The 23,846-nt window shown below is 45.8% G+C and overlaps 1 protein-coding gene across 2 annotated transcripts in view; it reads left to right on the plus strand.

Moving 5' to 3' along the window:
• The window catches only part of RGS12 (regulator of G protein signaling 12), a 218,373-nt gene that overhangs the window by 118,508 nt on the left and 76,019 nt on the right, over nt 1–23,846 (plus strand). For both annotated transcript variants that reach the window (XM_088462245.1, XM_088462244.1), the window contains exon 4: nt 13,185–13,206. In XM_088462245.1, coding sequence (XP_088318371.1) covers nt 13,185–13,206 — 22 coding nt within the window. The remainder of the gene's footprint in view (nt 1–13,184; nt 13,207–23,846) is intronic.

Below are 23,846 nucleotides of genomic sequence, written 5' to 3' on the forward strand. Positions count from 1 at the left end.
GACTAAGACGCATTTCCATGCGAAAGAGACGCCCAGTGCTACAATAGGCGCACGGGACCTGGCTGCTCGCTAACGCTAGGTATCTCACCCCACATGGCGTATTGAGGCTGAATGTTGGAGGACACATCTGTATGATAATTTCCAGCACACAAACAACAACTTGGACATATGTAACCTATAAGAACCAACATCACCATGTAAAATATCTTCTTGTGAAGAAGAAACCTTTAATTAACAGTGAAATAAATTACATGTTTTCTAAAAGCGAAACCAGGGCACCTTTTGTGAGAGCCCGGCACCCAGAGCAGTGATCATTATCCTCCCCATGACGACGCGCATCTAATCCCATCACAGGTTTGTATTAGTGATCTGAGCACTGAACTATAAGAAATGAGCTCGGATGCACGACCTATATGCAGAAACAATGGATGGATAATCAGAATCGTGGGTAATCCAAAAATGCACGCGCAGCGCCAGAATCGGTCATAACGTGCATATATATTACATGTGTGACTGAAAGAAACCGCATCTGTTTTATGGACGGAAAGTTGAATGCACAGCTCTGTGCGACAGAAATGTTACGTAACCTATGGGCGTGCAGCCTAACTCGCATTACTGTACCGCAGGGTTTTTAAATATCAGGCCCTTCAGCTGCTGTGGAACTACACATCCCAGAATGCCCTGCCACAGTTTTAGCATGCCCTAATAGCAAAACTGTGGAAGAGCATGCTGAGATGTGTAGTTCCACAGCAGCTGGAGGGCCTTGTGTTGAACACCCCGCTGTACTGTATTTATACTCAGGAGGATTAGAAATAATTTTTGGTTTAGCTGCCCAATTTAATCCGCATTGCAGTTCTATGACCTTAGGTAATTGGGGTTCTACTGTATTTGGAAACTGGGGAGAAGACCCTTCTTCCTGTCCTGTGATAAGGACAGTTCTCGCAATGGTTTTCCGCCATCCTTTTCGTGAACCATGATCGCTTCATCGTTTTACTTGCATTGTATTGTACCCTGTGGGAATGACACCGATATGTTTGATTATTAACCGTGAAAGTTGTTGGCTTTTTGCAGTTACTCTGATGAATTGCGTATTCCACCTAAATGACAAGGCCGATGGCAACGTTAATCGTTTTTGCCATTCGTTACTGTGTTAGCTTAAAGGACCAAACCTAATTACCCTGCTTTATGTATGTGACCGTCACCTAGAACCATTTGTTAGCAGAGGTGTGACCATCCCTTCCTACACGTCACCTTTACTAATGCGATAGCCAGGGTAACGGCAGGGCTCTATTGTGAGAAGTCGTTAAGGGCTCCTGGCTCCTTTCTGGGACCATTTGGCTGATTTTAGGGGACGTTTGCTGGGAAATCCAGGACATTGGTGGTATAACAAATGAGTCTTCCGCACTGTCATGATTTAATGCAATACTAGAGACAGCTGTCATAGATAACGGAACACAAAGTTGTAAACGAGGGAACAGGTTATGAGATCTATTGTACAGACCCACTATCTGGAAAATTCCTTAATTCAGATTAAAAATTTAATATTTGATTTTCCTTATGTCGCACACATGGAATTGACATCGTTGGTTAGGTGCCTCGAGCCTCCTAAAGCAGTGCTTCTCAAAGTCATGGCACACTAACAGCCCAGGTTTTAAGGATATTCATGCTTGAGCACAAGTGACCTCCATTAGTTCCTCAGTCATTTTGATGTAACCATCTGTGCTGAAGCATGGATATCCTAAAAACCTGGACTGTTAGTGTGTCTAGAGCAGTGGTTCTCAAACTCTGTCCTCAGGACCCCACACGGGTCACATTTTCCAGGTCATCCAGCAGGTGCACAGGTGTATTCATTACTAACTGACACATTTTAAAAGATCCACAGGTGGAGCTAATTATTTCACTTGCGATTCTGTGAGGAGACCTGCAAAACATGCACTGTTTGGGGTCCTGAGGACCAAATTTGAGCAGCATTGGCCTAAAGAGTGAATAAGTAGCCCATAGCCAATGCAGTCAGTGGAGGCGATTTCAATCTTTGGGCGGCAATAATGAATGGGATGTCCGATGGAGTAATTCAGTTGTTTTGGCCGCCCGCCTCCCATTAATTATTGTGCTTTTTGCACCCAAGAGCATCTGGTTTAGCTGCGCAAAGTGGCTAAACCCGTCTAAAGTATTGCTCATGGTTCCTGAAAGCCAGACTTTTCGCACATATCTGCCAGCCACCCAAAGGAGGCTGTGAGCAGAAATGGGGGCGGCCATGGCACTTGCTCCTTCGAGCGCCCATTACGAACCGCTGCAATACAAACAATTGATATCCCCACAGTATGTCAACAGTTTAGATGTCAACATGGCTAAAATTACGACTTAATAAATGTTGACATAGACAGAATGCCAATATATGAAATGTTGACTTTAATGTTCGGTTTAGGGGTTAGTGTTCTGGCTTTGGATAGACTTGCCTTAAAAGCATAATGTCGACGTTCAGCATGTCGACATAATATAACTAACCCGATCTCCCATAGCAACCAATCCGCTTCTAGCTAGCGCAAGTACATTCAATAAAATGATAGGTAGAATCTGATTGGTAGCTCTGGCGACTTGTCCACCCTTTAGGAGGCTGATGCGTCTCTCCCCAAATGCGTTCACTGTGAGAAGCACGGCTAGACCATTTTGAGGAGGAATGTGGTGTGGGGGGATGCAGGAATTCGAATTCCATTCACTGTGTAAATAAATTCCATCAACAACCAATCGGAGAACTTCCCAGGGCTGTTGAAGATACATTGTATAGCTTGTTACACAGCAGCAAAACAAAGAGTATACAACATTACACCAAACTCCTTTTAATCCGGGGTGATTAGCCCTTTGCCCTACACAGAGTGTGTGTGTGTGTGTGTGTGTGTGTGTGTGTTGGCATTGTGGCTTGTGCACCAACAGTTCATACATTTCCATGAGTCATGATAATTTGCAGGCAGAGTTTTTCCTTGTTCATACACTACTGTAAGTTGTGAATCATGGGTCTGCGTTTGATAATTGCACAATTACTCCTGTACTCGTATATGTAAGCATGAACAAACAAGACTTAAAAATGTTACCCAACACCCATGGCCTTGATGCTGCCAAACATTCACGTTGCTGATCATGCTCCTTGTGAGAACAAATGTTTAGCGTTTCTAGTGTTGGAAAATGATGACCCTCCTATTGCTGTCGGTATCCTACCTCAGCTGGTTATGTCGTGCCCTCTTCTAAGCTCCTTGTTGGCTTAGATTTGCTGGTATTACTACTTGCATGTTGGTCATATGAATATAGATTGTACGATCATTTCTGTTTTGAGCGATTTATAAATGAAACCTAGGATGCTTTTTTCTTGCATAGGAAAATTAGTAATAACTATATAGTAAAGTTGGGGGGGGGGGGGGGGAGTGACAAAGGGTTGGGCGCCACCCAAGGAGGATTAAGTTTTGGGAGCGGGGGCTTAGGCACCACTGGGGGAAGGTTAGGCTTAGGCACCACTGGGAGAGGGGGGGGGGGAGGGGGTCGGTTAGGCTACTTACCAGCTCCTGTCGGGATGTTCACCATCGAGGTGCGGCTGTCTGTCTTCTGACCGCCAGCATCCTGTCCGCTGGTAAATCCTACCAATTGCATACCTAGAATATCGTAAAGGGCAGCTCTCCTGATGAGATCTGTCATATGCGATGGCTCTGGACAGGCCCATGGGAAGGGGAGGGAGATACGATCCCTCCCAAGGGGCAGCATCCCAATAAGAAGGGCGAAGCATTCCGGTACTTTGTACATATGGGGAGTGCGGTAAAACCACTGAAAACTGCATTTTCGGGGGTTTTACAGCATTTTCCCCTCTTTAGTACATCTCTGTATATATATGTATGTGTATGTGTGTGTGTGTGTGTGTGTGTGTGTGTGTGTGTGTGTGTATGTATATATATATATATATATATATATATATTATATAATTTTATTAGAAATTTCTGTATAGTAATGCAGAACATTACTTTAGGGCAGGGATTCTCAAACTTGGCCCTCAAGGCACAGTCCGGGTTTAAGGATATCCATGCATAGATGTCAAACTTTATTGATATACTAAGTAAGTTGCTGTGCTGAAGTATGGATATTCTGAAAACCTGGACTTTTTAGGGTACCTTGATTACCGAGATTGGGAGCCACTGCTTTAGGGGCAAAAATAGGCGTGCTCACAGGCGTATACGCTCTTCTTATGGCACACACCAAATACTTCAGGCCTAGTGTAGCATCAGGGGCGTATCTACACATTGGCCAGGATGGCACTCGCCAGGAGCGCCAGCCAAAGGGGGCACCATCTGGCAGTGCCACCAGCAGCCAAGGGGTAGAATCAGGCCGGGACTAGCGGCGGTGCAGCCGGTGCCTTGCACCACACCCACCGCTAGTGCCCCGAGCCCCACAAGTGTAGGGCAGACCGCAGTGAGAGCGGTCTGCCCTACACATTTACAAACACCTATAGCAGCCAGCCAATGACAGTTAGACAGACTCTCATTGGCTGCTGCATCGTCCACGGAGGGAGCCGGGTGGAGCTCTCGTGAGCTCAGTCTTCTGGCTCCCCCCGCAGTGGGTGATGGGCGGGAATTCATGACGTCTCTCCCATCCCATAGTGCAGAGCAAGAGTGGACAGCGGTGGTCGTCAGCAGGAGCGGGGATCAGGTAAGTCATTTTTCGGTGTGTGTGTGTAAGCTTGGCAAGAGGAGGGGGGGCACTGAATAGGGGGTGGTCACTACTGGGTGCACTTTATTGGGGGGGGGTGGCCGCTACTGGGGGCACTGTAGGGTGGGGACTAGTACTGGGGGCACTGTATAGGGGGGCCACTTTATGGGGGGCTGTGGCCGCTACTGGGGGCACTGTATACAGGAGACTACTACTGGGGGCACTGTATACAGGAGACTACTAATGGGGGCACTGCATAGGGGGTACTACTACTGGGGGCACTGTATACAGGAGACTACTACTGGGGGCACTGCATAGGGGATACTACTACTGGGGGCACTGTATACAGGAGACTACTACTGGGGGTACTACTACTGGGGGCAATGCAGTAAAGGAGGGATTACTACTGGGGGCAATGCAGCATAGGAGGGATTACTACTGGGGGCACTGCATAGGGAGGTGGCCGCTACTGGGGGCACTGCATAGGGGGGACTACTACTGGGGGGCACTGCCTGAAATTATGAGGGGTGGGGGGCACCAGTCCAATACACTGCCATGGGTGCTTGGATCCCTAGATACAACCCTGTGTAGCATCACTGCAGTTGCAACCATCCTGGCCTGCACACCCATCTACTTTCTCATAAAAACTGGTGCATTTATGGTGTGTTGTCACAAATTTAGCCGCCGGATCAAATACCAACAGCGGCAGCCCGGCGGGGCGAAATCCCGACAGCTAAAGGTAAGTACCCTAACCCTCCCTTAGGGGTGCCTAACCCTAACCCCCCCGCCCCCCTCTCCCCGCACCCTAAACCTAACCCTCTTGGGGGGGGGGGGGGGACCCTAACCCCCATAGTGGTGCCTAAGCCTAACCCACCCCCTTCCCCTACCCTAATCCTCCCGGGAGGTTCCGTAGTGGGGCTAATGATAGGATTTCAACGCCTATCTTTATTCCCATGTCGGGATATTGGCGGGCGGGATGGCGCACGCCGGTATCCTGACTGCATACCTTTCTAAACAGGTGTTAGAATTCTAATAAACAAACCTGACCTTAAAGCAGGAAGGAGCTGGGGGCCACAGGGGACGACTTGGAGGGCCACATAAGGCTCGTAGGGTTGCCTATTGGCCATAACTGTTTTACACTATCTGTAATGTAATCCTTAATCTAAAGCAGACCCATACCCCAAAATATCCCAGCAACACTCGTCTTGTTTAGACCGAAGTGTGATAATGGCTTTAAGCTCTCTCTGGAGTGTTTATCTCCTAAAATACACAGAATATTTGGCTTCTCCTTTTACAGGCTTAATGTGATGCACCCTTAAAGGAATGTAAATAGAAGTTTGATATGAATACCCCTTTCAGATATAAGCCCAGGGCCAGATTAACAATGGGGCGGATGGAGCTACTGCACCAGGCCTCCACATAAAAATAGGCCCATCATCATGACAGCATGATGTTGACTGGCCATCTGCTGTACACAAGGTCAGCCATAAATCATAAGTAGTAAAATTATATTTCTGGTTACCTCACAAAATGAAGTTTTTTTTTTTCTTTTACATATTTAGGGAGACATTGGAGATAATTAGTGTAGGGTGTGTACACTCCCACATGGCACTGGCCACACCCACGCAGCAATGGTCACACCTCCTCTCCTTTTCATAATAGGCCCTTGATCATTTTCAGCTCCAGGCCCATGTGGCCCTCAATCCGGCCCTGTATAAGCCTCGGCATATACACAGCTGCTACTTAGGTTTTTTCAACACGGGTGTAACCTGGTTCTCCACTCTGAGAGCCCCTTTTCGCACTACACCACAGACCTGGGTTTTTCCTGGGTCGCCCCTTTCACACACAAGCCGTGTCAGACCTGGCATTTCAGTGTGAGGTCATTACATAGGACCTGGGCCTGACTGGGGGGGGGGGGGGGTGTCGTGTCCCCAATTCCCTGGGAATCTCCAGTCTGGGAAGACTAGTTGTGGGCTGGTTAATGCTTTTGCAGGGGGACCTTGTCAAGTGTGTCCACCTGCTGTGGTTTCACCCCCAGCCCTCTAGTGAGAGCCCGGTGATGGTTCTGGAAATACGGGGGGAACCCTATGCACCCCCCTCCCGTATTTCCAGTACCAGGACTCACTCAAAGAGCCCGGAGCTGGTTATGCTTTGGGGGGCCTTTTCTTCTTAGACATGGGAAAGTTAGCACAAAATAGTTTTTTTTTAATTACAATCTGAACAGCCGCATATTGTTAAAGTTGCAAATAAAGTGCTTCTCATATTATATTAGCATTAGAACATATACATGGAGCGAATTGGGTATTTCTCAGCTAACATGCCATATAAAAAAATAATAATAATATTACAAAACTCTCTGCCAGTCACCCGAACCTATCACTCCGCCTTAACATAAGGCATATTTTGGGTAATGAAAAAAAGTAAATAACAAACCTAAAACAAAGGCCAAACTTAACATACCTTTTATGCTAATGCAATAAAAAAGCACAACAGGCAGGACTTACAAATGCCCATAAATTGGGTACGCTGGGCTTAGATTTGGCCTAGTTGGGGGATTTGGGGCAGCGCATTTTGGAGTTCTAACCAAGGGTGGCTCAAAAGAATCTGGGCACATTTCACAGGCTTCCCTCTGCAATATTTTGCACAGACTGCAGGCGGGTATCCACTACCCACCCGACAGTGAAAAGACTTAACGATATCGTTGTCGTTCAGTCGTTCACTACACTGCAGGGTGCCCACACGATATGTCGTTCAGTGCAGGTACAATCAATCATCTGCAAACACGCTGAACCTGATGATATCGTTTGCATGATGATAGATGTCTAAAAGACCAAATTTTCAAACTATTATCGAACGATATCGTTATCGTTCATTTTAATCGTCTAGTGGATAGGCCCCTTTAGGCTGCTATGCATAATATGGAGGGGGACATAGAACTCTTTGAAAACATTTTCCTAGAAATGTGTGATTTTCGCGAGTGACCCGCTCATGCATGGCCATCATTTGTGTGAGGAAAGAGTTCTGGAGTTCTCTCATTTTCGAAGAAATGCTGTAGCCTGGCATCTTCTATGGTTTACATAGCTGCCTCCATTTCTCCAAACGGGATCAGTATGAATGACTGCCGGACCTATGTCCGACGGTTCAAATCCCGACACCGGAGAACCGGTAGCAGTGAAGAACCCAACAGGTAAAAAAGGTAAGTATAACTAACCCCCTCTCCCCACCCCCCACCCTAACCCTCCCTTAGGGGAGCCTAACCCTAACCTCACCCGGGAGCCCCTAACCTAAAACGGCTGTCCGCGCCCGCCGCCTGGCTTACCTTCGTTTGGCATAATGGGCGTCCGGATTTCGACGCCTATCATTAGACCCCTGCCGGGATTGCACAGTCGGGAAGCCGGCGGTCGGCATTTCGGCCGCCTGCTTCCTGACTGCATCGCCTCCAAGCTGCTCCCACAATATGTCTGTCATGGCTCTAGTGCCCATCTCAGATTTGTTTTTACTTCCGACTTGCAGGAACATTGTAAACTGGAAATTAGAAAAAGAAACACAACACAAATTAGCACCAGCACCCTACAACATCGATTTTTAGCAATATTACTGTAATGTTTGCCGGTGGATAGCGATAGAGCAGATTTGAAAAATACCACATTGCATAGGTCGTAACAGTGCCAAGTGCTCCATCTGCTGTGTGCCTGTCATGTTTGCTATAGTGCTGTACACGGGGACGTATTTCCCATAACAGAACATACCGCAGAGTTGCCAACAATCTGGAAGGCAGCGAGGTGAGCACAGCGGCGGGGTTATGTGTGTGTGTGTGTGTGTGTGTGTGTGTGTGTGTGTGTGTGACATGTATGGGGACGGAGCAGGGGCGCAACTACGTCATTGGGGCCCCGTCCATATTACACAATGTATAATTGGGCGGCTGTGGGGGGAAAAGGGACACTGGCTGAGGGACGGTGGCCCGCCGGGAGACTTCTCCACCTTTCTGGGTGGCCGTGTGCACCACCCGATTTTCGGGATCCTCCTGGCCGTTCCGGAAGGGTAGGCAAGTATGACATATTGCAAATTAAATAGCAGCGCTGTAAGTGGATCTGTGCTTGCGGCCTCCTTCCTCTTGCACATTAACTGCAACAGATACAGTTTACAAGTTACTGGCTATTGGTTATTGGTTCAAACCTTTTTTTAAAAAGTACATGCTTATGTGTAATAAAGTGAATACAGGTTAACTAATACCCCTTTTCCACTGCCGCAATATCCCGGGTTATTGCCTGGTCTACCCGGGTCGTGGCTCAGTGGAAAATGGTCCCTAAAAAAAAAATAACCCGAGTCCAATGACCTGTGAATCCAACCCGAGTAGCGACCATGTTTGGACACAAGAAGAACCCTTGTTAAGGGGCAGTGTAAATGGGTAACTCGGGTCGGGCGACGCATGTCCCGTTGACAGCATGGGGAGATCAGAATTTCCCGGCATTTGGAGATCCTTTCAGATCTAAGCAGGACCCGGGTGTTTTCTGTGTGCTCCTGCAAATTCCTGGGTTTTGGCTCATGTCTAAAAGGGGTATGATAGACCTGGTAGTTATCTGGTGCTGCCACTGCCCATGTGAGTAATGTTCAAAAACAATCATCAATAAACATTCTTGGGGTGTTTTTTTTTTTTGTTTTTTTTTGTTACTGGTTTAGTTTCCCCGGAGGGAGAAGAAGACAATGTTTGCATTGCTAATAGCATACAATGTAATATTGTTATACTACAAGGATCCAAGACCTTTTATGGTTCTAGCAGTTTTAGATACAGTAACATACTGTAAATATGTTTATCTTTTCATGAGCGACTTTCTTTTGTAAATCCTAAACCTTCTATTTTGCATCTCTGCTGCTAAATATAATCTGTTCACCTCCTGTCCTTGCAAAGTACAAAGTACAGCGCACTATCTGGGGCACCGCACCAAGCGGCTGTCTGTGCAGTGTGTGGTAGAAATGGATCGGGCTCATCGGAGCAAGCACAGCAGATTTGCGTTACAGTTATTAATTAGTGCAATATGGAAATATGAAAATAATGTAGTGTACACAGGGCATGCGTCAGTCGCAGTGCCCACACGCTCTCTTGGATTACTGATAACTGTTGCAGTGAGCATTTGGACGTAGACAGATTGACAGTCAGTGACAGTTTGTGGGAGGTAATGGGGGTCAGCGAGTGAAGCGCCTGTTTCGGGGGTGTCTCAGCCTGCGCCTGCATCTGTGTACGCAGTTGTTGAGGTTCTGGGAATCATCCCTGTTTTGGAAACATCAATGGTCATCCTTAAAGCTTTGTGGGAGGATGGCCTACTCTGCCTGGAGTCTCTGCTCATCTATGCTTAAATAAAACAAAAAACAAAAACGGGCATCAAACATTGGGCCTGATTCAGCTTGGATCACAGTTGCTAATACGCGCATGTTTACACATCACAGTGACAGTGTTCGAAATAGTCACTGTGATCACAGAGGCTACACAGACCCATCGCAGAGTGATTAACAGGAAGTGCCGTTTGTGGGTGGTGACGGGGGGGGGGGGGGGGGGGGGTTGGGGGAGGTCGGCCGAATGCAGGCGTGCCAGTTTCAGGGCGTGCATAGATTAGCCACTGTGAAGGGCAAGCAATCGGGAGGCCGACTGCCTATGTACAGGCAGCCGGCTTCCCGACTGTCTTATCCCGGGAGACCGGTGCCGGGCATCACGATCGTAGTGATGCCGGGTGCCGCGAGTGGACAGCCGCTGGGGGGGGAGGGTTAGGTTTAGGGCTCCCGGGGGGGACTTAGGGTTAGGCACACCCCCCCGGGAGGGTTAGGGTTAGGCTAGGGGGAGGGAGGGTTAGGGTTAGGCACCCACGGGGGGGGACTTAGGGTTAGGCACCCCCCCGGGGGACTTGGGTTTAGGCAGCGGGGAAGGGGGTGGTTAGGGTTAGGCACTTAGAGGGGGGGATTAGGGTTAGGCACTTGGGGGGGAAGTTAGGGTTAGGCACCCCTAAGGAGGGTTAGGTTAGGTTAGTGGATACTTACCTATCCACGATCGGGATTTCCAGCGCTGTCGGGCTTCCGCTGCGTCGCGCTCTGCTCCTGTCGGGCTGCCGCTAACGGGAATCGCCTGTCGGTATATCATACCCATTCCCTGTGAAGACATAGGCAGCTTGAGGCCTCATGGCGTGCGTGGCTGTTAGCAATTTCTGAGTAAGGTCAGGGCTTGTGCAAGTGTGCGTATGGGTCCGATGGCACTCGATTGTACCGCTGGTTTCGCTATTCTGCTAAGTATTACGGATGTGCGTATGGTAAAGTGGGCGTCCTTATGTAGTGCTGAGTTTGCATTGTGATCGCAGTGGATTGGCTGGCTATCGCAGTTGAACTGCATGCGTACGCAGTATTGCCATCCGTAGTAAATCGGGCCCACTGTCCTTTTGACTACTTTGCTTTTTATACCCCTCTCTTTCTGCCACTCCCAGTCACCGACTCTTCGGGTTTAGCTGGTGATGCTTTTGTGGCTATTACGACTGCTAATTCCGCATTGTTTATATAGCCTGTATTCTAGGTTTCATGCTGTAAGTCTTTTGTACATTTTGTACTATTTTTATATTTTTTTGCTTTGTTTGCACTGTCTTTGCTTTTGATGTACTTTATAAGGCACTGCGGACTCCTTATGGCGCCATATAAAGAATAATGCTAATATACAGCTTTCAATAGGTTAATGAAAAGAAACAGTCGAGTGCTTGGCCTCACCTGCATTTTTAAGGGGACCATCTGTATGGCAATATAAGTAAAGTACTGTGTATAGAGTGTGTTTATATTGCCATGCAGCTGTTGAGGCAGTGTATGCTTTCTAATGATTCCTGGTGTAATGGTGCCCGGCTGCTATACGGCCAGCCTATATGAGTTATTTAGGTGTGGTTTAAAAACCACACTTTAGCCTTCTAAGCGGTGAGATGAGTGCACATGGTTTAGTGATGTCTGAAGCATAGGAACTTGCAAATAAAAAAAGCAGGGCCCTTGATTTTAGCTTGCCAGCATAAGTATCGTATTCGCGATTAGAACTAAACCCTCCTATTTTTATTGTGCTGGCTATATTCAGATTTTCCCTAGTAAAAATGAGAACTGACAATGACGCTTATTATTAAATAGACCAGAGGTTCTCAACCTCGACCCTGAAGTTTTCCCCACAGGTCCTGCTTTGAGGCTTTGTCTGCGGAAGCAGGTGGGATATGTGCTGAGCCAACAAAATGAAGTAACTCACTTGTGCATGGTTCAAGAAATACACAAAATAGGACCCGTTGGTGGTGCTGAGAGCTGTAGTTCAGATCCCCTAAAATAGATGATACCTTTGCTGTCCTGCGGTTTTCCAGTGCATTTGGGTTTATATGTACAATTTTTGTAATTTATTTTTTGACCTGTCATTCACCGGGTGAAGACCTCTCACCCCTGGCCGCACACATCTGTTTTCCCAACCGCAAAGGGCATCGTCTTCTGTATACTGTCTCGTACCGACTTTGCACTCAGTGGGAGCCGCGAGCAGAGGAAAGGCGGACGCTTCGCACCACACAGGACGGAGACTGGACAGCTGATTTGGATGTAATTACCCTCCAATTACATCTGAAAGTCTGCAGTTAAATCACATCTTGTTTGTTTCATTTCAAAACCATTGTGGTGGTGAATAGAGGCCAAAATATGAAAATTCTGTCAATGTCCCAATATTTATGCACCTGACTGTAGCTCTCTGGTAATAGGTTCTATGTGTGGCCAGGGATTGTGGAGCGGCTTCAGAAGGATAGTGGTGTGACCACAAGGGGAAGGGGGGTCTTTTTGTACTTTCTGGCACCATTGTTTTATGTGAAATGTGGTCCGTTATTACTGGAGGGTGTGGAGCTGTTCATTTTACTGTCTCCATTCTACTGCAGCCATTTTGTGGACTAGTATAGTGTGTATAACACACAGAGCTGTGCTCCTCACTCACTCCTGTCATTATTTTGGGGGGGACGGTGGTCTGGCTCCTACACTTTCATCCTGGCTCCTAGATTTTAGACAAATTTGTCAAGCCCTGATATATATTATTCATTCACTTCAACTTGATGCTGAAACATTGAAATACTTCAGTTTACTTGGTATTCTTCGCTTGCTCTCTGAAATATATGCCAAGGCAAATTACTGCTGAGTATTTTTATTCCATCGCTGATTAGTATTTTTATGCAGAAGCAACGCGCGCGCGCGTGTGTGTGTGTGTGTGTGTGTGTGCTGCATGTCTGAGTGATGAGATTGAAATTCTGATTATCTGAGGCGGAGTTATTGGCAGGAGGGCGGAGGAAGCTGGAAATCAGATTGATGTCTCGTTACAGATGTATCAGAATTTACCATCCGTCCTTTTACTTGACAGATATTCTCCATTTTTCTATACAAGTTTTTTTTTTTTTTTTTTTGCCTATTTTATTTGTAGAAGTTGTAATGCAGTTTGGCACATACTCATGTCTCTCTCTTCTTTACTGCAGGCTGCCACGGTGTCAGACGGAGGTAAGACTGCATCTTTTATCATTTTATACCAAACGTCAGAATATTATTCTGCATAACAATGAATGGAAGAAAGCTGCTTTTTGGTTTGTTTGTCTTTCGTCTTTTTAATATGTTTTAAGTGGCTGCCTGAGATGACGTCCTTTATTTCTGCAAAGACCTCATAAGAGGTGGTGAGTACAGCTGTCATGGGGTGCTGGGGTGAGAGAGCACGCTGTGTCCTCGCCTGTCTTCTGTGCGCAGACAAGTTCCTGCAGGTTATTTGCTTGTCTCTATGGTTGTGTACTGTAGAAGAACAGGGAAAGTAAGAATATCACAAAGACTCTTTGTCCCCCCCCCCCCCCCCAGTCTTTCATACCCTCCAGTACGATCTGCGTGCGAGGACAAGCCGGCTGTCAAACATCGTCCACTTTGACAGGAGCCTAGCATAGTTCTCTGTTGTCTCCCCAGCTGTACGTTCTCCTTACGAGCCCAATTAACTCAGTAACTACTGTCATTAGTGCTGAGGCTGCCGATCTGCCCTATAGATGGCCGAGGGGCACTCACTGCCGCAGAGAATCGATGCTTTACACGGTGGAGGTGTTCTAGGGTGTGTGAGACGTCTATATGTTTCTGTTTACACTTGTTGCCCCAGTTAAAGGATCATTGTTGACACGGCAAGTAAAGGGTTAACGGAGGTGCCTACAGTTTTATTCACCTTAGGGCTGGGCACGTTAGTGCTTAATTTAACACCAAGAATGACGTTTGCCAACGTGTTGTTCTGTAGCGCAGTGTAATATATATTTTTTTCTACTGTATGTCTTTTTATTTTTATTTTCTTTCTCTGTACATTTGACTTTAAGGGAGAACGGTAAAAGGAGGAAGGCAAAAAAAGTGCTTGTGTATTCAGCACCTTGTATCCCAAATGCACACCTTTTACTTCAAGGGAATTGGTGGTGAAAAACGTGTTTTTTCATTTTGGGTTTCGTCACTTGGTTTGATGTGTGATGTACATGTTATATTGAGACAAAACGTATGTATGTAAATATAGAGATATATGTGTGTATATATAGATAGATAGATAGATATAGCACAATAGGGAAGTTTGGATAAGTTTACATGGCAATTATGCACTTTAATATGTGGCTCCTGGACAACAATATTTTTTTTTTACATGCTTTCTATATAAATTCATATCTTTTTTGGCAATTACTTGGTGTGCTGTTCTTCCCTATTGTGGATATCTATGTGCCAATGTGTTATGATCAAGCACCCAGCTTTATATTGACTTTGAATTGAGTGTGCAATGCTCCTTTTTCTAATATATATAAATATATATATATATATATATATATATATATATATATATATAATGAAATGACAGGTAGTGGTTTTACTAACTTGTATTGCTTAAAAGTAAATATATAATAAAAGCTACTAAATGTTTAGCATGTCATTGTGTAAGGAGACTTGTTGGACTGTTTTGTAGGTAACTTGTAAAGTGTTGCGGCTTATGCTGGCGTTATATAAATAAATGTTGATACATTATTTCCCTTACACTAGTGAAAGTTGTTAATCTGTAATATCATGCCCCTGATGTGGTATGTATTGTCCGAATGGTCTGAATGCCACAAATCCAATGTATTCCCTTTCTAGACCCTAGAACCCTACATCTGCACGTTGTGTCTGAAAAAGCAGAAAGTTTATGACGCTGTAGAAAGTCGTTAAACGTTGCAGACAAAAGCTGGAGATAAGATGCAGTTGTAGATAACTTGCTGCTTGCAGGACACATCACACCCTGCAGCCTGCGATGCTCCCAGACGCGGAATGCTCCAGGCAGCGCACATCTGCCCTGTTATTTATTATGTTGGTCCATATTCTGATTGTCATTTCAGGTCGGATTCTATTTGTTGTTTTGCTTTTTTTGCTATATAAGAAGGTTTATCTATGATTGACAAAATAAAATCGCTCCTATCCTTGGTGAAACAAAAATGGTGTTTCATGTAATTGGTAAATGTCTGCCATCGGGATGGTAAGTGAGATGGTCTTGTCGCTCTCACCGGTCACTTCTACGGGATATAGCCATAACCATGGAGGTGGCATTCCCAGTGTTTGCTGTGACACAGAGATGAGGGCTAGTAAGCCATGAGCATGGCACTGCTATCCTTGGTCTCTGATGACAGGGTATTTATTAGTAACATTACATCTCCTCACTTATTATATGTAGTTTAATGGGGTTGTCCCCTCATGGAAAAGCCCTTCTCTATCTAATCCCCAATGCCAAGCAAATATTGGGGGGGGGGGGGGAGATTAATAGGGCAGGGCAGCACGGATAGTGTTGTGGTCAGCTTTATTGCCTGAGGACATGAGCTCCTTTTCCAATCATGGCACACTTGGGAGGAGTTTGTATGTTCTCCCTCTTCTTCCATGGCTTTCCTCTAGGTGCCCCGGTTTCTTCCCACACTCCAAAACCATAATAGTAGGATAATTGGCTTTTGAGAGAAAATTAACCTCTGTGTGTCTGTGTGTGTGTGTGTGTGTGTGTGTGTGTGTGTGTGTACGTACACATAGATTGTAAGCTCCACTGGGGCAGGGACTGATGTGAATGAAATATGCTCTGTAAAGCACAGTGGAATATAACTAAGTAGGGTACACAAGCAGTTTAATAATGACATTTGGTTAAACAAACCAATAGGAAAACTTTTAAATAAGTTCTGATCAATAACAATTAAAACATTCTACAGCTACATACAGCATACAGTAGCTGAATGATTGGGAGCAGACATGGGGGTCTATTCATAAAGCAGAGAAGAGCCTGGTTTAGCTGAAATCAGGGCTCTTCTCTGCTTGGTGCAATTCTTGGAGCAAGTTACTGTGGAGAAAGTTATTCCTTCCCCAGCGGCACCCCTGCTCCATGGATGGGGGCGATTCAATTCAACGCAAATTGAATAGTGCAGGGAGCGAGCTCCTGGAGCTATTCAATTCAGTGCGCTGTTTGAGCGCGCTAAGGATATTTTCTCGCACCGCCCTGGGGATGAAAGGAGAAATCCGAACCAAAGTGCCGGGCGCGCAGCTGTTTTTCTGCTTAGTGCGGCGCTAACAGCCGCGCGCCTGTCACTTTGGTCAGAGAACGCCGTTTAACGCGCCTTAACACCCTTGTTAAGGCGCGCTAACCGCCATTCTCCGACCACACAGCGCACTGAATTGAATAGCTCCGGGAGCTCTCTCCCATCGCTATTCAATTCGCGTTGAATTGAATCACCCCCTCTGACCAAAGTGCCAGGCGCGCGGCTATTAGCGCCGCGCTAAGCAGAAAAACAGCTGCACGCCCCGGCACTTTGGTCGGATTTCTCCTCGCATCCCCAGGGGGTAGCAAGAAAAATTCCTTAGCCCGCCCAAACAGCGCACTGAATTGAATAGTTCCAGGAGCTCGCTCCCGGCGCTATTCAATTTGCGTTGAATTGAATCGCCCCCACTGAGTCTCATCTCCTCCATACTTTTTTATGGTGGGCAGCACAGATGGTGTAATGGTTAGCGTTACTGCCTCACAGCACTGAGGTCGTGGGTTCGATTCCCACCACGGCCCTACCTGTGCAGAGTTTGTATATTCTCCCTGTGCTTGCGTGGGTTTCCTCCGGGTACTCCGGTTTCCTCCCACACTCCAAAAATATACTGGTAGGTTAATTGGCTCCCAACACAAATTAACCCTAGTGTGTATGTGTGTGCGCAAGTGATAGGGAATATAGATTGTAAGCTCCATCGGGGCAGGGACTGATGCGAATGGCCAGCTATTCTCTGTAAAGCGCTGCGGAATATGTGTGCGCTATATAAATAACTGGTAATAAATAAATAAATAAATGGTGGGTATGATTCCTAAAGAAACGGAAAACTCAGCTTTACGTTCCTCTCCTACGGTACAGTTTCGCCATCTGAGGCTATGAGTTGCTGAACACTGGGGATCAGGACCCTAGCTTCTGGTGCCCCAGCATTGAAAGAGTTAAGCTGTAGCATTGGGGCTTGTGGATAGAAAGGGGAAACTAAGGTACAAATTGTTTAAATTAAACTGTATTAATATGTATATATAATAATTCAAAGGTCTGCAGAGAATATAGTCAATATCCCCCGATACCATTCGGCATCAGGATGCTATTGGTGGATGCCAGCTAATTGTCTCACTAGGAGCTCCAAAGAGATCACACTCTGTGACCAGGAGACTGCTGCCAGGGAATCTTGTCTACCTGCTTCTGCAGCCCAAATTTGCCAAGAGAAGGTGATGATATCCCCAGGGCTTACCCCCTGTGGTATTGTGTGCAAGCCCTGAATGTATATCCTCTGAACATAAGGAAGGATTGTACTTATGTGACATCTGTAGGTTAAGTACCTTTAGCAAGGGACTCGTGTTTAAGACATTTTGAATAATAACTTGCTATAAGATGCCTGTATGTGCTTGTATCCTGTGACCTCCAGAATTGCACATAATGCTAATCCGTTTTCTGGCTGTTCTGGATTGAGCCCAGTGTCTCCAAGCTGAAACCCTTAGTCAGCTACTCCGTGCAGACTGGTCTATAGTGAGGGATCAGTGGGAATTAAGGGCCTGATTCAGAGCCGTTCGCTATTTGCGGTCGTTCGTTCAAAAACAAGGGGTGGCTATTCAAATGATCCGTTCACAAATTGCAGTCTGTTCCCACCTCTAAGTCTGAACGAGCGAGCAAAACATACGCTCGTTTATTTGATAAAAACGCCCCCTGGCCGCACGCACCATACGTCATGTCCGCTATTTATTAGATTAATCGAGTACATCGTACAGCGTATGAACTGCTCGCTATTCTTGTGGTTGGTGTTTTCAACCGCTATTTTGCGAGCAGTTCTGAGTTAAAAAAAACCAAGTGACGTGGTCAATGACGCTGCTGTATTAATTATGCACTCCCTTAAAACACCCGTTTTGACCTTTAAGCACGCCTGCGTTCGGATCTCCACTCCCCGTTTTCAAGCACCTTCCCCTGTTACCACCCACATACGCCTCATTCTGTCACTCAAAATAGCAGGCACTCGCTATATTGCGTACAAACGATTTTCGGCCGCACTGACTGGTTCGCGCATGCGTACTAAAAACCGTACGCATGCGCAGATGTGCGAACATCGCTCGGAACGAGCGTACTGCCGCTAGCGAGTGGCTCTGAATGAGGGCCTAAGACTCTATCCAGGAAGTGTTGCAGCAGTGTCTACACTACGCATACTCAGAAGTAGGTGGTTCCAGGTGCGGGTGTAGGAACCTGGTGGTGGATGTGAGTTACCCGCCCACTACGCAGTGGGAGGAGTCAGTAACAGGCAGCTACTGACAGTGAGAGGGATTCCCTGGGAGTGGTGGAGTAAGCCTACTCGGGGACGAGGAACCACCCACTATACGATCAGTGTCAAATATCTATGGTCGTCTGTTTCGGCGAGGTCATCCGGTCACCGTTATATTTTTGCAACAAAAAAAAAGTTGAATGCATATACTAAATGACGTGCCAATATTTGCCTTTTACTGCACTGGTTGTTATGTTACTACTTTATGTAAATGTATAAATAGGTGCTAAGTGTTGCCTCAGGCCTGAAAGGGATTTTAAATCCTGCACAAACTTCATTACTAATATGCTATGCTGTAAAATGTCAGGGGCTCCTTGCTCGGTACAGTTTAATGGAGATTTGAAAACAAACGGTGCTCTTCTAAATCGTCTAAGCTCCTCATGATGAGCACAATGTAACCAGTCTGCGTAATTATTATGATATATCATGATTTATAAACCAGATCATCTGCTCTTTAACTAATGATGTAACTTTCCATAAATTTACCTAAAACAGTGATTGCAGATGTCTTGCTGCTCTAAACTGGAAATCTATAATTTATAGCTTGTTCCTTGATTAGCAGAAGATATTTCTTCCCACTTTATAATCAGTCTTAATCAACATTTTTTTTTTTTATATGTACGAGGCAGAAGATGAATTTCTCTGAAAAGGATGGAAAAGCTGGAGTTTGTTAAACATGTTGGTTATACGAAGGGGACGCAGCCATCTTGTCGCCTGAGCTAATAATCATGAGGATGCAGCCTTTTCATTGGCTAGGAATTGGTGACATCACTCAGGGAGAGATTTATAGAGGACCAGTAGAGGTGCTGCCCATCAGATTGTAGCTATCGTTTATCTAGTACGTGTTATAAAATGATAGCTAGGACCTCAATGGTTGTTGGGGGCAGCACCTACATTTGGTCCTTTTTTAGAAGATTTGATACATCTTCCCTTCAGACTTGCAGCATCTATAGACATTTTCTGTACAGTTTTCAAATTGGTGGATTCAAGAAACGTGGCCAAATGCTTGAAGGACCAAATTGCTTAAGTTGTACCAGATTACATTGCTCACATGCTTCCTGCTGGATGACATTAGCCAATCTAGTTTTCCATTGTGTGGGATTGAATTTTCAAACCATTTTATAATTATACATGGTTGCCAAGTTTCTTTGAAATAAGGTCCAATTGGCTAACCAGTAGTTTGGATGAGCTAAGAGGGAGGTTGGTACAAAGGACCTGATTCAGACCCGCTCGCTAGATGCGTATGCAATGTTGGCCCACAAGGCTATCGCAAGGCATTAACACGCCCACTATGTCTTAGCGTGCGATCGCATTGTGTATGCAGACGCCCACCAGCTTGTCTTAAGACTCCCACTTGCGCACGTCATCACCAGGAAGTGTATGCAACCATCGGTAACATCGAGTACCATCGGATGCGATCGCAGCGCTTATGGTTGACCATACCCTGCAGCAAGCACTGCGAGTGAATACTACCAAGTGACGTGTACAATGCCGCTACCTTTTAGTTATGCACGCCTCTGAAACGGCGTTAAGACGCTCAGGCATGCCTACGTTCGCACCTCTGCTCCCTCGTTTCTAGTGGCCAGCCCCTGTCACCACCCACAAACAGGTTCTCCTGTCACTCATTCTGCCGGGCTGTCTATGCGTAGCGAGCGACCGCTTCCCGATAGCTCGCGCTGGTTCGCGCACGCGCATTGCAATGCAGGCGCAAAATGCTAACAATCGGGTGGCTGCATGCGAACGCATCCTAGCGAGCGTGTCTGAATCAGGTCCAAAGTCCCAGGCTATATGGGCCTGTGTTATGGACACGCTCCCAAGATGGCATGAGCGGTAATTACCACAGCTTGCCATTCCCCCCTCCTCAGCCCACGTGTTTGGTCAGGCGCCCTAGTTACTGACACCTGAGTGATCTCCCTCCTGGCACTGTTGAAATGGGTTGTCCACCCTCTGATGACATTGGCAGGGGTTCCTAAATACACACCTTAAACTTTCTAGATCTCTGTGTTGTTTAAAGCCATGTCTTCATTTAATTGGCAGATTTTTAATTTAATTTACTCTGGCTGCAAATACATCTAATGCAGAGAGCGCAGTCCACTGGTATCATATCAACTACACTTTTTGGCTTCAGGTAAATGTCATACGTATAGTGTAAAGCAGTGTATGGGATAAAAGTTGCAGGATGACATGTACTGAATTTAGAGAGGGAAGGGTGGAAAAATCAGGACAAATTTATAATCCAGGGAGGGACAGATTACAAAGATCTAGCCTGGGTTAGGAGGCCGGGGTGAGCCCCCTGCGGTGGTTACATACCTTTTTTAGTATGTGGTTCTTTTTCTAGAAGTAAAGCAAATGACTGTGTTCTTTTCTGGATCCGTTCATCTTGCCAAAAGTTGTCTCTTGTCCTTTTGCTGAGATCATCTCTTGAACACGTCACTGCTGTGTTCCGTTGATATGCTGTGAAATCTATAACAAATGCAGGATTCCTGGAAGGCCAGAGTGTCTAGGAACAGTTCTGAGGTTTATATGAACGGCTGTGATGTAACTGCTGGCCTAATAGGAACGCAGAGCATGTCTTCTTAGTGACGTAAATTAAATTTGTGGCTGGGCAAGAGTTCCTACATCATCTATGTAACTGGACTACAGTGCCTGGTCCAGAACTACATCTCCCAGCATGCCTCATGCTTTTGTCCGGTCTATCCCAGAGATTCCCCTGTCTTCCCTGTAACCAAGGACTAGGGCAGCCTGGGTACAAGCTATGTCTCTATGGGGGCAATGCCATCAATGAGGTGTCTTCATGGTTTTTCTTGGCACCTTCTGGATGTGGAGACCCGGCTCACTCACCTCACTGGTTACCCAGAGAAGTATCGGACCACTGTACAAGCATTTATGTCACTGTACAAACATTTATCTCCACGGCTGACAAACCTTCATTAGATATATGGGATCATGTTCTATTAATATAGACACTAGGGGGAGGGTTAGGCTATTTCTGCAACTATATACCAATTCCTCTGCAGCAAAACATTAATCCTAAGCACCCAGTACACTAGGGGCAGATTCAATTAGCCGTGGGATTTACTGCGTGGTTGCAGCTCCCGGGTTTAACACCTGGAGCTATTCAGTCACTTCGCAATTTTCACACACGTTGAGCTCGTGGCTACGCACGTGAACTCATAGCTCCCAGGTTAAGTGTCCGGAGCTATGGGATTACCCCACGTGGTAAGCACCAGAGGGTTCTATGAAAATCTGCATAAAGTTCACCATCTGGGGCTTATTGCACAGGGTAGCGGCAGTAATTTAATAGCTCAGGGCAGAGCCGCAGTCGCATGGTAAGTCCCGCAGCTAATTAAATGTGCCCCAATAAAAGACTTTGAACCGTATTCAATTTGAAGCGAAAAGTCCGAGGCCAGACGTTTTGCCGGTGAAAAAGTATTGCGAGCTGCCCGCTTATCCCCTTATTCAATTCCAAATTGGCGAAAACGGGACGCGGCGAAATGCAAAAAGTCGAGGAGTTTTTGGGGTAATCAGCCTGACACCCCCCAAAAGATGGTCTGACATGGGGGTTCACTATGGGTACCCCCGATTAGCTCTGCTGAAGGTATTTGGGGTCTTTGGTCTCAATAGGTGCTATTTAGCGTCTTTGGTGACAGTGGTGAAGATATAGTATTTAGCAATTTTTGGGGGGAAATAAGTATTGCCATCAAATTTGGGGTACATGAAAATGGGTGCAAGCATATTTTAAAGTTGTTAAAGTAAAGCATTAAATGGCGCCAAAAGCGCACCTTCAGCAAGCACCTACAATCCAAAAAACACCTCCCTCATACTTCCAGAAACCCCCAAAAGCTATTTCACTAGTTTTTGATTTTGTTCCCCCACTTTGATTTTTTTTCGCCCATTTTTTCAAAGTGCTTTTTTGGGGTGGTTTTTGTAGCGTTTTTTTTACGCAATTAGCGTCGAAGGGGGTTGTAAAAAGGGTTTAGGGGGTTTGCCGCAATTTTGCAACCCAAAGCCCCGATTCTGCACTTTTTTTTCCGCCGGGTATTCATAGGTGAAACTTTTCTGCTGGTTACAAGGCGCAAACTTTTTGCTCCAGAGAAAAGTTGGACTAATTGAATACGGGGATAAATGAAATCGCCGAAAATTACGTCATCGGCAAACTGACTTTTCGCTCCAAATTGAATACGGCCTTTGTGTGCAGTTACGATGCAAAGAAGATGCCAAATTTAGGAAAAAGTATGAAAGTCCGGGAATCGCTACCCATGGTGGGGCGTAAGAGTTGCGACATGCATCTAGTCACGTTCCATATGGCGAAAAAAAGGTATAGGTGTATGAGGACACATCTGTATAGGGAGGAGTCGTACCTTTTTCGATAATCCTTTTATCTATAGAGCCCTAATGAGGATCAGGAAGGTTCCACTTTTTGTAGCTGCAGAACTTATTACCGTAATCGAGGGTGCAAGTTAGCCACAGGTTTGCAGAGGACCCAATTCTATGGATGGAACTAAGCCCAAGTTTAACACAGGCCAAGGGTCTCTACATATGGAACACCGTGGGTCAAATATAATAAGGTGTAGTCATCAATAGTGACACTTTTCTGCACTTTTTGCCGTGGGATTTAAAGGGGCAATTTTTTTTAAGGCCTTAACCATCCCAGCTTTGCCTTTTTAAGGAAAAAAAATTAAAACCCCTTTAAATCCGGCTGCAAAATCAGAGAAATTGTCACTTTTTAAAACTCGCACCCTATTGCATTTGGCCCAGTGAATTTCTTCCACACGAATTACCTTTTTTTTTTTTTTTTTGGAAAGTTATGGTAACACACACCTAGGGTTGTATTTACTAAAGTGCCGGTTTTTAGAAGTGGAGATGTTGCCCATAGCAACCAATCGGATTCTAGCTATTATCTTCTAGAAGGTGCTAAATAAGTGTTAAGTAGAATCTGGTTGCTATGGGCAACATCTCCACTTCTAAAAACTCTCACTTTAGTAAATGTACCCCCTGTAGTAGATATAGGGATCCCATAATCTAAACAAATTGGCTTTCCTTCTTCATTGCGCTAGTAGTATAACACATCTGTACATTCCTCAAGGTCACGATTACAGACACACAGCATAAAAGAGCTGATAGATAGGGTATATAAACCTGACCCCGGCATTCTGACCTCTGGACCAAACCTACAAATCTGTTCATGGAGTGACTCTTTTATGAGTTGTTAAAAGGCTCATTTACTTCCATGTCTCTTAGGAGCAATGTCCTGCCTGATGGCCACAAGATGACTCTTAAATAAATTAATTGTAAATTCGAATTTGTCACAACAG

The sequence above is a fragment of the Taudactylus pleione genome, unplaced genomic scaffold, assembly GCF_031769625.1.
Source record: "Taudactylus pleione unplaced genomic scaffold, aTauple2 ptg001166l, whole genome shotgun sequence".
Lineage (NCBI taxonomy): Eukaryota > Metazoa > Chordata > Amphibia > Anura > Myobatrachidae > Taudactylus > Taudactylus pleione.